Source organism: Ursus americanus, chromosome 27 (assembly GCF_024610735.1).
Source record: "Ursus americanus isolate L20-20 chromosome 27, mUrsAme1.1.p, whole genome shotgun sequence".
NCBI lineage: Eukaryota > Metazoa > Chordata > Mammalia > Carnivora > Ursidae > Ursus > Ursus americanus.
Window position 1 is genome coordinate 40,116,245 of NC_142153.1, and position 12,690 is coordinate 40,128,934.

Genomic DNA, 12,690 nt, shown 5'->3' on the forward strand with positions numbered 1-12,690 from the left:
CTTCCCCAGCAACCGAAATGCTCTTTGGTCACTTCTCTTTTTGTTTCTGTTTATTGTTCTCTGGCTCAGAATGAACGGACGCTGGTAAAATCCTGCAGTCACCTATCAGACTGCTCTTCTGCAAATGAAATACGTCTGTTTCCTTTAACATTTTCTCCTAAGGGGATTTTTTAAAAAACTCTTTTAATCACTAACTTATGAATGCTGTAACTTCTTCAAGTGCTTTTAAAAGGATGGTGGCCAAAACCAAATGTCCTCCACCAGTACTTCTCAGAGGGACTATGGTCACTCTGGCAGTGTGGAAAGTGAAATCTCTATCTTAATAGAAGATTACGTTTTTCTCAAAATGTGTGACTAACAACACAAGAGTGTGTCGCTTGCCCTGTGACAAACCATTTTGAAGCCAAAGTTCAGTATCTGTCCTGTTGCTGATAAAAATAGAAAGAAGGAGAAAAAGGAATTTAGAGGAGATTTTGAAATAAAATGTATGTGGAAAATGTTCTTTGAAAAAAAACAAAAACAAGTAGACTGAAGCCTTGGAGGAAATAAACCTTCCAAAATTCCATGTCTGTCCTTTAGTCTCATTGTCTCATTTTCCTTATCTGTAGATGATCGCTGGTGTTCTTTTCTTACCCTTAGAATTTACTCTCCTCTGACTTTTCATTTTTGTGTGAACCCTTCCTGTTGACAGTTGGGACAGGAAGCACCTTTTCAGGTCCCTGGTGAATTTTAATCTTCCGTTCTGACTCTCACTGCCTGTTTCATTTCTTGAAAATTGTACTCTGAATTTGAGCACTGATTTATATGTCACCTTGGGTACATGCCATCGTGCTCCTGGTTCTCAAGTGCGCTGTGCGGGAAGGGCTCGTTTTCCCTTTCCCAGCACCCAAAGCACTTGCATGCACTTGTTACAAGTGACTTAGCCCATGCCTTTTCTTGCTGTGGCCAGGCCAGCGGGCACTCCTGTGACCCTCCTGTGCATGGAGGATGACGACAGCAGTTAAAGTGGTTGCAGGCAAAGGCTGTGCTCACTGACTTTTCAATGCCAGTTGGTTTCATTAAGCGTATTCATATGGCCCCAGTGCCTTCGAGAAGGGCCAGTGTTTGGAAATGGGGGCAGAGTCCGGAGCATTTGGAACCCAGTGCCCTCCTAGGGTCTGAGGGGCTGACTGGCAGAGTCCTGTGGGAATTGGCATAAAGAACACAGACTTTGTGATCAGACAGATCTGGGTTTTGATCCTGATCTTTAATTGTCTCATATGTGAAATAAGAATAACAATCGCTGACTCTTCAAGCTGTTAATCCACATGCTTCGAGCACAGTGTCTGGCAGAATGTAGGACTTATTAATGCACTTCCATTGTGCAGTTTGCTACTGAAGGGCGGTAATAACACGACAAGCCAAGGTACTCCTTTTTTCCATTGTTTTGTCAACTGGGATAACTTTTTCACAGAGATGTTGTAAACAAAGCACGTTCTAATAGGAAGTTTTTCTTCCCGTGAGCCAGGTGTCCACACCTAGAGCCTTGTGCTCTGTGCGTGTCGTGCAAGGCTACCTGCTCAGCCCGGCCTCAGCATTGCCCAGCTCCCAGGCGTTCAGGGGCCTAGGGGTGAGCTTCAGCTCTTTTCATCAAACGTCCTGTTCCTCTCGATTCCGTGAGCCTGATTAGAACAGGCAGGTTTTCAAGATCTTAAACCTCAAAGGAATAAGTACAGGAGGAAGATGCTTGGTGTGTTCTAATTATAATTCTAAACTTTTTTTTAACATGAAAATATGATTCAAGATGCTAACATTTAATGTTTTCCTCCACAGTGTTTCCCTTCTTTAAAAAAAGTCCAGTTGCCTTCTCTTAGCAAGCTGCCTTTCAAATCTATAGATCACAAGTTTATGGAAAAGTCAAAGAATCAATTAAATAAGTTTTTACAGGTAAGCAACTGGAAAGTTTTGGATACGAGAGAAAAAATGAGTTATTTGGGGTTAAAGTGTCATCTTTCTAAGAGCTTGCTTGTTTGCTTTCTTTTCTTATAGGTCATGCCAGGTCCTCAAAATATCTTTGGTTTGTTTGTTTATATTAAAGTATACTATACACACAAAAATATAAAATATAAAAAATATGAAATACATACAATACAGCTACCGTGTGTGCAGCTTCGTCCTTTTTCACACGCGGAGCCCACCCTGTAACCAGCACCCGGTGCAGTATGCTCGGCTTTCGTCCCGTCACGGCTTTCGGCCCAGGGTGGCTACGATCATGCCTAGTAACCACACAGACACAGTTGTTTTTGAACTTCCTACAAATGGAATCATGCAGTATGGACTCCTTTGTGTCTGACTTCTTTCACTCAAGAACTGTGTTCAGGGGCTCCGCCCATAGTGCTGTTCGAGTTGTAGATGATTTGTTTTCACTACCGTGTAGGTTTTTCATTGTGCAGATACACTACAGTCTATTCATTCCATTGTTGATGAGCATTTGGCCCGTTGCCAGTGGAGGCGATCATGAAGCAGGCTTCTATAAACTTCTAGTACTTGACTTATGGTCCATCCATGTTGTGTAATACCTACAGGTCTGGGTTTCTTAGTTTGTTCAAGTGGTTGTGGCAGTTTTTACACTGTCACCACAGCGTGTCAGGGTTCTGATGGCTCTCCCTCCTTACCCCCACTTCTTCTCTGCCTGTTTCTCTTTAGTCCTCCTGGCGGGTGTGTGCTGGTATCTCACTGTGGGTTTAGTTTGCATTTCCCTGACGGCTCATGAAGCGGAGCCCCAGTCTGGGTGTTACGCCAGTTCTGCTGTTGTGCCAAGAGTAGTTTCTCTGGTGAAGTGTCTGGTCAAGTTGAGTCTGCTCTTCTGTCGCGTTGCCCATCTTTTCCACAGCGCTTTGTGGGGGTTCTGCATGGGATTTGGATGTGAGTCTCTCGTCGCACCATTTATGTTGCAAATATCTTCTCCCTTTCTGTGGACGGGCTTTTCACTATCTTAATGATTTCTTTTCATGAACAGAAGTTCTCAATTTTAATTTAGTCTAGTATATCAGTTTTGTCTTTTATGGTTAAGCCTTTGTGCCTGTTAAGAAATCTTTGCCTACTCTAGGGTCCTAAAGACACTCTCCTAATTTCCTCTAAATGCTTTATTGTTTGTCTTCAGTCCATTTTTAGAGAATAAGGCCAAACCTGTACTATCCTTGATAGCAACCACTGTTTATTTTTCCTTGGCTGGACCCTCTGTATTCAGAGTATAGTTAAGTTACTCAAACCATGCACCCCAAAGCTCTTATAGTTTTTGGAGGCATGGAACTTTGTCTCATGGAACACTTTTTGCCTATGTAGTAGTAGCTGGAAGGCCTGGGATCTTAAATAATAGATGTTGCCAAATTCTTAGTGAAGGCTTTTTTTTTTTAAATATTTTATTTATTTATTTGACAGAGAAAGACAGCCAGCGAGAGAGGGAACACAGGCAGGGGGAGTGGGAGAGGAAGAAGCAGACTCCTAGCAGAGGAGCCTGATGTGGGGCTCGATCCCAGAATGCTGGGATCACGCCCCGAGCTGAAGGCAGACGCTTAACGACTGTGCCACCCAGGCACCCCCTTAGTGAAGGCTTTATTAAAACATAGTTGTTCATTTGGAAGTATGGGTCATGGTTAAAATAGATTTGTTTAATTCAGAATTGCTTTGAAAGTGTTAGTCTCTTTTTCCATGTATTCCTATCTTCCTCCCTCCATCTCTCTTTATATATATAAAATAAATATATATATTTATATATATATTTAATATATATATTTGCATATATGTATATACGTATGTATCCTAAAGTTTTTCTAAGATGTAGATTATTTTTAAACTTTTATTTTATAATATAATAATATATAAATATGTGTGTGTGTATATAATATAATGTAAATTTCCGTTAGGAAATAAAATAATTTACACCTTAGAAAAACTCTCTGAGTTTAATTATGGCAGAACTGAATTAGAGAATCGTCAATGTTTAAATGCTCTTACAAGAGAATTTGAAACTGAAATACTACCATTTTCTTGCTGATTCAGCATATCTAGGAAATAATTAAACCCACTCCAACATAGTACCTGATTAAATCGTTCGGATGAGCAAATGAAATCATTTGTGAAACGATGTGTATTATTCAAAATCCAGGATGTTTAAGCTTCGGGTGTGTAGCTTTGGACCCTCCAGTGGACTCTCTTGTTTCCTTCCAGCCTCTGCTGCTGGGGAGGGTCTCTGTGCGTTTGGCCTTTTCTGCTGCCTTTCGGGCGCACAGGGAGGGCGCATACGTGCCTTTATTGGATTGTTGGTCATGGAAGTGGGTTAGTAAGTTCTGCTGTTGTGCCAAGAGAAACTGCACTCTGAGACCCTGCCGGTAGGTCGTGTGGACGTAGTTGAGAGCAAGAGTAATCTGCAGCTAAGCCAGATGAAACTGTGGTGTCTAGTGACCTTACGTCTTTTAATCATGAGGATTTTAGGTCAGGAAGTAATGATTTGGATTGTTTTTCATTTTCCCAAAGACTTGACAAAGCCCTGACCATTCAATGTATTTAGGTAGGTTATACAGCAGACTGTCGTTTCAAAGTATTATCCCACCTACTGCAAACAGGAAAGTAAGGTGCAGAATGCTTCCTCTTTTATTGGGTCCAGAGGACCTTCCAGAAAAAGGGATTCCACTGAGTATATGTTTACTTGAATGTTTATCTATGACAAATGGTTCCCTAGTGAAGCATACTAATTGCACAGATATTTAATAATCTAGCTACTCATTCCTAGCCATTCTGTTGCTTATGTCTTTCTTCGTCCCTGCTCACCACATTCCCCATTCCTGCTCACGTACAGACACCTCCGACACCAGCCATTCCCTCCCGCTGTGCTCTGTCCTGCTTCGGGGTATGCCTGTGCTGTGCGCTCTACTTGGAATGCCAGACCCCCTTCTCCATCACCCACTGAATAGTCTTCTGAGATCTTGACTAGAATAGAATAACGTGCTGTGAGTGTTTGGAGGGAAGGAGTTGGGACTGGGATGCCATCCCCAGAGAGCTTAAAAATGATAAAACCCCAATTACATATTGTCCCACAGACGTCTGTGAGCATTTCTAACTTTTCCTATGTACTTAATCTGATTATTTTCCTTCATAACGGAATATAACGTAGGCCAAAGTCTTATCAGCCTTAACGATCTCTTTATGTTGATTGTAGTAAGTTTGAGACTTATCATTAGTTATCATTTCCTACTGTTTTATAAAATAATATTGGAGTATAGATTAGCTAAAGGAAATCAGGTTAGGGGAGAATATCTCCTGCCTTCTAATCCATCTGTACATACGACTGAACATTGATACTCTGCAAAAGGAATAAAGGCCTATTTATTGGGCTCCGGGGCTGGGAAGGCGGTAGTGACCCCAGCTCCCCATCCTCCTTAACCTCTGAGGCAGAACTTGCTCATTTCTAGTCGTCTTCTGCAGGACAGAGGAAGCTAACAACCACCAGAATGTTGGTCACCCCCTTGGGTTCCCTGTCCCCAGTGTCGTAGTACTGGATGTTCCCACAGGTGCTTGTTCTAGGGAAGGTCACAGAGTTCATTGGATTTCCGCCTTTGCCTGAACAAATGTAAGGTGACGGTCATGGACCACATCCTCTGAGACTAGATCTTAACCTCTTCTGCCACCCCAGGCTCTGACATCAGAAGCACTATGTGCTCCCAGTGTCCCTCTCCCCCAAGGGGATTACATCATCATTGGGGCACTATTTCTCACTGTCTCATTATTCCTAAACCCTGTATCTTTTTTTTGTTGTTGTTTCAAGTTTTTATTTAAATTCCAGTAGCTAACGTACAGTGTTTTATTAGTTTCTGGTGTACAGTGTGGTGATTCGACACTTCCATGTGGCACCCGGTGCTCATCACAGCAAGTGCCCTCCTCAGTCCCCATTGCCTCTTTCACCATCCCCCCGAACCCCTGTCCTTCTGGTAACCATCAGTTCTCTAGAGTTAAGAGTCAGTTTTTTGGTTTGCCTCTCTCTCTTTTTTCTCTCTTTGCTTGTTTTTCTTAAGTTCCACATATGAGTGAAATCACATTAAACCCTGTATCTTTTAATAGTAGACGTTTAGACATTCTTGTGGTCATGTTGTTAGTCTTACTGTCCTATCAGTAGCACTTGCTTGGACACGAACTTCATTTCTGTTCTTCTTTCCTGTCTCCGGAGGCCAGCTAAGTACATAAAGAACCTGAGGACATTTCCAGTTCAAGGCCCAATAGAAAGAGTTCTGTAATTATGTAAACAAGCACTGGTCGGAAGGCGGCAGCATGGGGAGAAAGCTCCTGCCTGGTAGACTGTGCCATGTGACAACTCCAAGTGCCTTTTTGCAGCTGATATACAAAGTCTGAACACAGCCATCTAAGGGTGGTTGAGCGGGATCCTTGTGCCGTGTGCAGACATGTAAGTTGTTGCAGCACCACTGGGTGAAGGTGAAGTTGACACCCAGAGGCAGTGGCCCCGGTCTGTAAGCTGTGTGCCAAGCCCGAGGTTTGGTTGCCCTGAGCGGTTGTCTGCACAGCGTCTCCCACAAGCCACAGGCTTACAGTGCTCCTGTTTACCTGCAGGGCGTTGCTTGCGATTACCATCATGGGAATCCGCCTAATATGTTCTGTTTCAGGGGGAGAGGGAAATGGTTTTGGGTTCGGATTATGAAAATAAATCCCTGACACAGCCATTTGCGCCTTGCTTGCCTTTATTTGTGGTGGTTTCCGGCAGCACGGACGTATTCTTCCATAAGAGTAATGCACCCTCTTTCCTCCACAGAATCTGCTTTCAGATGAAAGACTGTGTCAGAGTGAAGCACTTTATGCCTTTTTGAGCCCTTCTCCTGACTACCTCAAGGTTATTGATGTGCAGGGGAAAAAATCCACGTTTTCATTATCCTCATTTCTGGAAAGACTTCCTCGCGACTTCTTCTCCCATCAAGAGGTGAGCTCTTAAAAGGTTGTGCCATTTTTGCAGCAGATTTAGGGGAATGTCTTTTTGAAAGTCTTCTGAAGTACCAGATGTTTGTTGAACGCATGCTACTAGTGAGGGGGAAAGCAAATACATCCATTTTCAGTTATTATCGCTGTCATATTTTTGGGATACCTGCTTGTGCTCCCCTACAAGTCACTTGCAAGAGTTAAGATACAGAAAATAGCAATAACAAGGTCGGTAAGTGAAGTGTGGGTGGGAAGTTGTATGGGAGCCCCGGTAAAAGTGGTGGACCAGCCAGTCCCCAGAGATGGGGGTCATCGTTAGGGGGAGCTGGAGCTCGTATTGAAGGTCGGGTTGGGAGGGACAGTCAGTAAGTCATTGGACTGGAGAGGAGAGCTTCAGGAATGGGCTAATGGAAGGTTAGGCAAAGAGGTGGAGTGGGGGGTGAGGTCATGCCAAGCTGAGGAGTTCAGAATTTATTCTCAGGGAGTGGAAGGTCATGGGATATTCTGAAGCAAGATGAATCTAGGAGTGACATTTGCGGGTAAAGTAGCAAATAGAGAGAATGCAGGCACTTGTGATTTCGTATTCTGGACCTCAGGGTTTCCTGCAGAGTAAGCTCCTGACTCACATTTAGGCCACTGAAGCCCCTTCTCCCGCTCTTCAGCAAACTGCGCAAGACTGTCTCTGAAAATCGGGGTCTCCTGGAGACATTCACTGCCTCCTTGGCATTCATTGCTAAAGGCCACCGCCTCTTCAGCAGAATTGGTTGAATGAATTTGGACAGAAGGAGCTGATGATGCAACGGGGCGTGCTACTCCACTGCCTCCCGAGCTGGGGGAAACCTGTGTGCAGCACGGAGCGTGTCCACGCCAGGGCTCGGGGCTCTGTATGAACCTGCTTCCCCACAGGCATCCCTGCAGGCCCATATTTGTAATGTCTGGCCCTGTTCGGTTAGCTTGCCTCTGTGACCTCTCATTTATTCCCGTACCTCTGGGAGTTTACGTTATGGCGCGGTCACTCTATGAGATGGTTCTCTGAAGGTGAGTGCCAGTGGCCAGACCCAGTGGCTTCCTCTCCGTGTTCACCTCCGTCCATCTCTTTCGCAGCATCTGATGTTGCTGTGAGGTTTTGGGAACTCCTCCTGCCTCTGTGACTTCTCAGCCCTTTCCTCTGCTCACCCAGTCCCCCACAGTGCTGTCATTAGTCCTCTGCGTGGGCCACAGCCTCAGCTGTTTCCTCTGCCGACATCAGAAGGAACCTGCTCATCTGTCCTTCTGCCGCCTCCATTTGTGCCTCTGTGATAGCACTCACCCTGCTTGCGGAAACGGCCACGCACCTCTGTCAGCCTCCCCGGATCGCTGGGGGCCACTGAAAGTCTGGGTCCACATCACGCCTGTTAGCACTAGCCTGGTGCCTGGCCTGTAATGAGTTTTGAACTGAAACTTGCTGATACGCAGGTCAAGAAATGAGACGAACTGAAATACAGAATCAAAGCTTGAGTCAGAGCTTTGACATAATGACATTACTTTGAAATATACGTGTTTTTAAAGAAACTAGGGAATTTTTTTTAAGACTTTATTTGAGAGAGAGACAGAGTAAGAGAGCATGAATAGGATGAGGAGCAGAGGGAGAAGCAGACTCCCCGCTGAGCAGGGAGCCTGATACGGGGCTTGATCCCATGACTCCAGGATCATGACCTGAGCTGAAGGCAGATGCTCAACCGACTGAGCCACCCAGGTGCCCCAAAAAACAGTGAATTTAAAATCATTTAAGTTAAAAAGCCTTACTTGGGGCACCTGGGTGGCTCAGTCGGTTAAGCATCTGACTCTTGATTTCAGCTCGGTTAGTGATCTCAGGGTTGTGAGCTTGGGCTCTGCCCTCAGCAGGGAGTCTGTGTGTGGATTCTCTCTTTTCCTGTCTCTGCCCCTCCTCCCATGTACTTATACTCTCGCTTTCTCTCTCAAATAAATCTTAAAAAAGTTAAAAAGCCTTGCTTTTAAAACTCAAAATGGCTAGAAAACTATTCTGTTATCTACTAATTCACTCCTTATTAATACAGTGATAGAGATTTTTCACAATTACTTTGAGCCTTGAATAAGGCTTTAACATCAAAGGTTTTCCCTGAGGTTAGATACACATTTTGCCCTGTGTTGAGAATGTAGGAAAGTTGAAAGAGCATCTACGGTTGAAATGCGAGCAAATAGTTTGGAATTTACACTTTGAAAGAAAAGAACAACTCTACCAGCTTCCTTGGATAAGTGATCTGCTTCCTTTGACCTTTCTGTACCCCCAGGAGGAGACAGAAGAGGACAGTGACCTGTCAGATTATGGTGATGATGTGGATGGGAGGAAAGACGCCTTGGCTGAACCATGTTTCATGTTGATTGGGGAGATCTTTGAACTTCGAGGAAGTAAGCTTGTTATTATTTAACGGTGATTGCTGTTAAGTGGTTACACACACCCACACCCACACACACTCATAATATCCCTTTATTCCTGAATCAGATGTGTATTTATATCCATTCAGTCATCAGCAAATACTTTTAAGATCTAACCAGATACCATGGTAGAATGTGAGGCCACGGCCTTAAGACAGATAATTATGTCTGTACTTATGGAACTTTGGGTGAGTTACTCTATACCATGTTCTTCTGAATACAGATAGAATGCTTTGAATTTCTTTTATGTGATTTAGCATAGCTTCATTGCTTTATCACCAAAAGGTACACAAAAAATAATTTTGCCTAGCCAAGGAAGGAGCCCCATTGTTCAAGGGGAGGTTTTGGTGCTGTTAGGGTGTGCTATGGTCAGGGACACAGGCGTGCCTCGATCTCACCTTTCAACTACACCTTTGTTTCCGTAGAGGAGTGGTTATCACTGAAAGGATGGGGGAGTGTTGTCCCTCAGGGGACATTTGGTGATATCTGGAAACATTTTTGGTTGTTACAACTTGGGGGATGGTGCTACTGGCATCTTGTGGGCAGAGGCCAGGGACGCTGCTAAACTTCCTGCAATGCACAGGTCGGCCTCCCACGACAGAGTTGTCCTTTCCGAAAGAGTTAGCACCAAGGTTGACAAATGTTACCCTGGTAGTACTCGAGGGAGATGTACTTAGAAGAAACAAGAGCAAAAACAGGATTAAAATACTCTCGTTAAGACCCACACAGGTGCTTCCACCCCAAACTGGTCCTGGGTAAAAGGTCAAACTGTGCTGCTTGGCCAAGTCTTGAGTCCTAAATAGGACCCTCTGCCCACACACACCTTCTACAGCCCCCCAACACTCAAAATCATGGGACCAGTGTACTCAGTGTACCTGGAGCCTCAGGACTTACTAGAGCCAGGACACCTCACCACCTGGAGAGGAAGCGTGTGAGGGGAGTAAGGGGTAGCAAAGCACAGTGGTGCCACCAGCCGGTACTATGTATGTTGCCCTGTGACTGACTGTCAGTCCCGTGCTCGGTCTGCTCAGATTAGCATCTCTTCCCCTGGGGTGAAGAAGGTCGGCTAGGAGTTTTAAGTGCCAGAATTAATTATTTTGGTCACCAGTAAGCCAAAGCTAAAACAATCAGCCAACACTTTGGGAACATATGTTCTAGCTATCACTCTGTAGGAGAAACAAAAGTATATCAGAAGTAGATTCTTCCTTCAGTAAATTTACAGCACAGGGTTTCCAAAAATATAATTCACATTAAGCAATAGACCCAATTCTAAACTACGGGCAGAGATTTATACATAAGGGTATTCATTTTAGCATAATTTCAATAATGAAAAGTTGGAACTAAGCTGAACTTTAGAAATGGGGGATAGTTAAATTAAGAAATATCCATGATAGAATATCATTCAAATGCTAGAGATGCTTTCAGATGAAAAAGCTATCCCTGTTCCGTATTTTAGACACTCTAAGATACACTGATGTTTGCCTTGGTTCAATGTAGGCAGAAACAACTAGTTTTCCACCGAAAGTCTGACTCTTCCTCAGTGAAATCTGGCCCATTAAATCGTGAATCCTCTCTGTTTCCCGTAGAGTTGGTAAGAATGAGGAAGCAGCATCTTAGCCTTTTGGCAGTGTGCTCTTTGAGGTACAAAGATTGAGAGACATGGTGGATGGGAGTAGGGCTCAAAGTCCTGTCTTTGCAGCGTGGATTTCCTCCATCATATGCCTGCTCAGAAGCATATTTGGTTTTGCCAATGACATTTCAGAGGGGAATAAATAGAACATCATTTATAACAAGATGTGATATAGTTGCCGTCAGCAAAATCCTAGTGTTGCTGCAGCTGCTTCTGTCTCTGAACAAATGAGTCCTTGGAAGAAATACTAGGGCTGTTTCCTGTGTGGTTTGGGGACTGGGGACAAGGAGAAGTTAGGAAGAAAGTAGTAAAGGCGTAGATCAGTGATGGGAGAGAATTTGCACCAAAGACATTTTTTGGTTCGGTGTACAAAAGGGCATCAGTAAGACAGCCCTTAAAAAATTAATAACTGTCACTGTCCTCAGACCCTCTGCATGTGGGCTGCCTCTCTCCCGCCCTAGAAAGCCAGAGTGAAGTTATCGACACTGGCAGGTGTGCTCCTCGCAGCCTAAATGCCAACCTAAAATGAACACATCTGCATGCTATCAGCGTGCTCTGAATTCCATAAAAAATTAAAAGCACTTTTGAAGCATAGTTCTGATTCCAAGACTTGACTCTTACTTGAAAGATTAACAACACTACTTTAACTGGACACTTAGGTCCATCTAAAAAGTTAGAAATGACTAGAATGTTTTCAAGTCTGGTGCCAAGTCTGTGTTAATTGTTGATTTTGTTTGGGTGGTTTCCCTTATACAGAGGTGTTCGTGAATGTAGTCCTTTTAGGTTTTCCTAAAAGGCAGGAGCCCTGAACTCTTATAGCCGAGCCTGAATATCTCATTTGCTTATGTGTGAGTAGCTAAACATTTCAATGAATGGGTGTGAATTTATATAGATGGAGAATTTGGTTTAGATTCCAATTTGCAGGCCTAAAATATCCTCATAGCATTTCTTTGCCTTCTTTTGGCTTATATTCATATTCTGTACCTGTAAAGATGTCTCTCCACATTAGTAATAAAAGTTTAGATCTGTAGAACCTTTCACAACACTCAGATAAAATATCAACAAGATCCTTAAAGCAGAAAAGCACATGTTACTCTTGTCCTTGAACAGATGAGGAAACTGAGGCTCAGGGACGTTGTTTGTGCCCAGCTGCTCTGCGAGGTGGCCCAGGAGAGCACTGAACCCACCTCTCACTCAGGAACCTGGCTCTTCACAGTTCACCTTTCTCCCAAAGGCATAAAATATATAAAAATATGCAGTGATCCACAAACTACTATCCAAATGGGAAGTTAGACCCACCCATTCATTAATATTTCAAAATATTTGTCAATATTGGACCACAGATGTTTCTCATTCAGAGCACTGTGTGAGAAAATTGGGTTCCACAAGCCAGACAGAAATCTAAAATAGCATTGTACTGTCTGCTAGCAGAAAACAGACATGTAAGTAGCTTGGGGACATGTGAAATAAAGTATTATTTGCACTTGCTAGCTCAGCTGTTGTTGAGGCATTGAAAAGCTGTAAAAACTCTTCGGTTTTATCTCATCAGTTGCTATGTAGAAAATGAAAGTTTAGGAGGATTTTTGAGGGGTAGAAGTTTGCTAACCAAGACCCAGGTTCTGCAGATATCATAGTCTTCATGCGGTGTCAGGACTTGGATTGAG

At 43.7% G+C, this 12,690-nt stretch overlaps 1 protein-coding gene across 3 annotated transcripts in view; it reads left to right on the top strand.

The window, feature by feature from the left end:
- Positions 1-12,690, top strand: part of SNX25 (sorting nexin 25) — a 124,356-nt gene that overhangs the window by 106,167 nt on the left and 5,499 nt on the right. For 2 of the 3 annotated variants that reach the window (XM_045785789.2, XM_045785787.2), the window contains 3 exons: positions 1,813-1,926; positions 6,800-6,964; positions 9,252-9,369. In XM_045785789.2, the coding sequence (XP_045641745.2) occupies positions 1,813-1,926; positions 6,800-6,964; positions 9,252-9,369 (397 nt within the window). The remainder of the gene's footprint in view (positions 1-1,812; positions 1,927-6,799; positions 6,965-9,251; positions 9,370-12,690) is intronic. The other variant, XM_045785788.2, reaches the window with a different exon arrangement.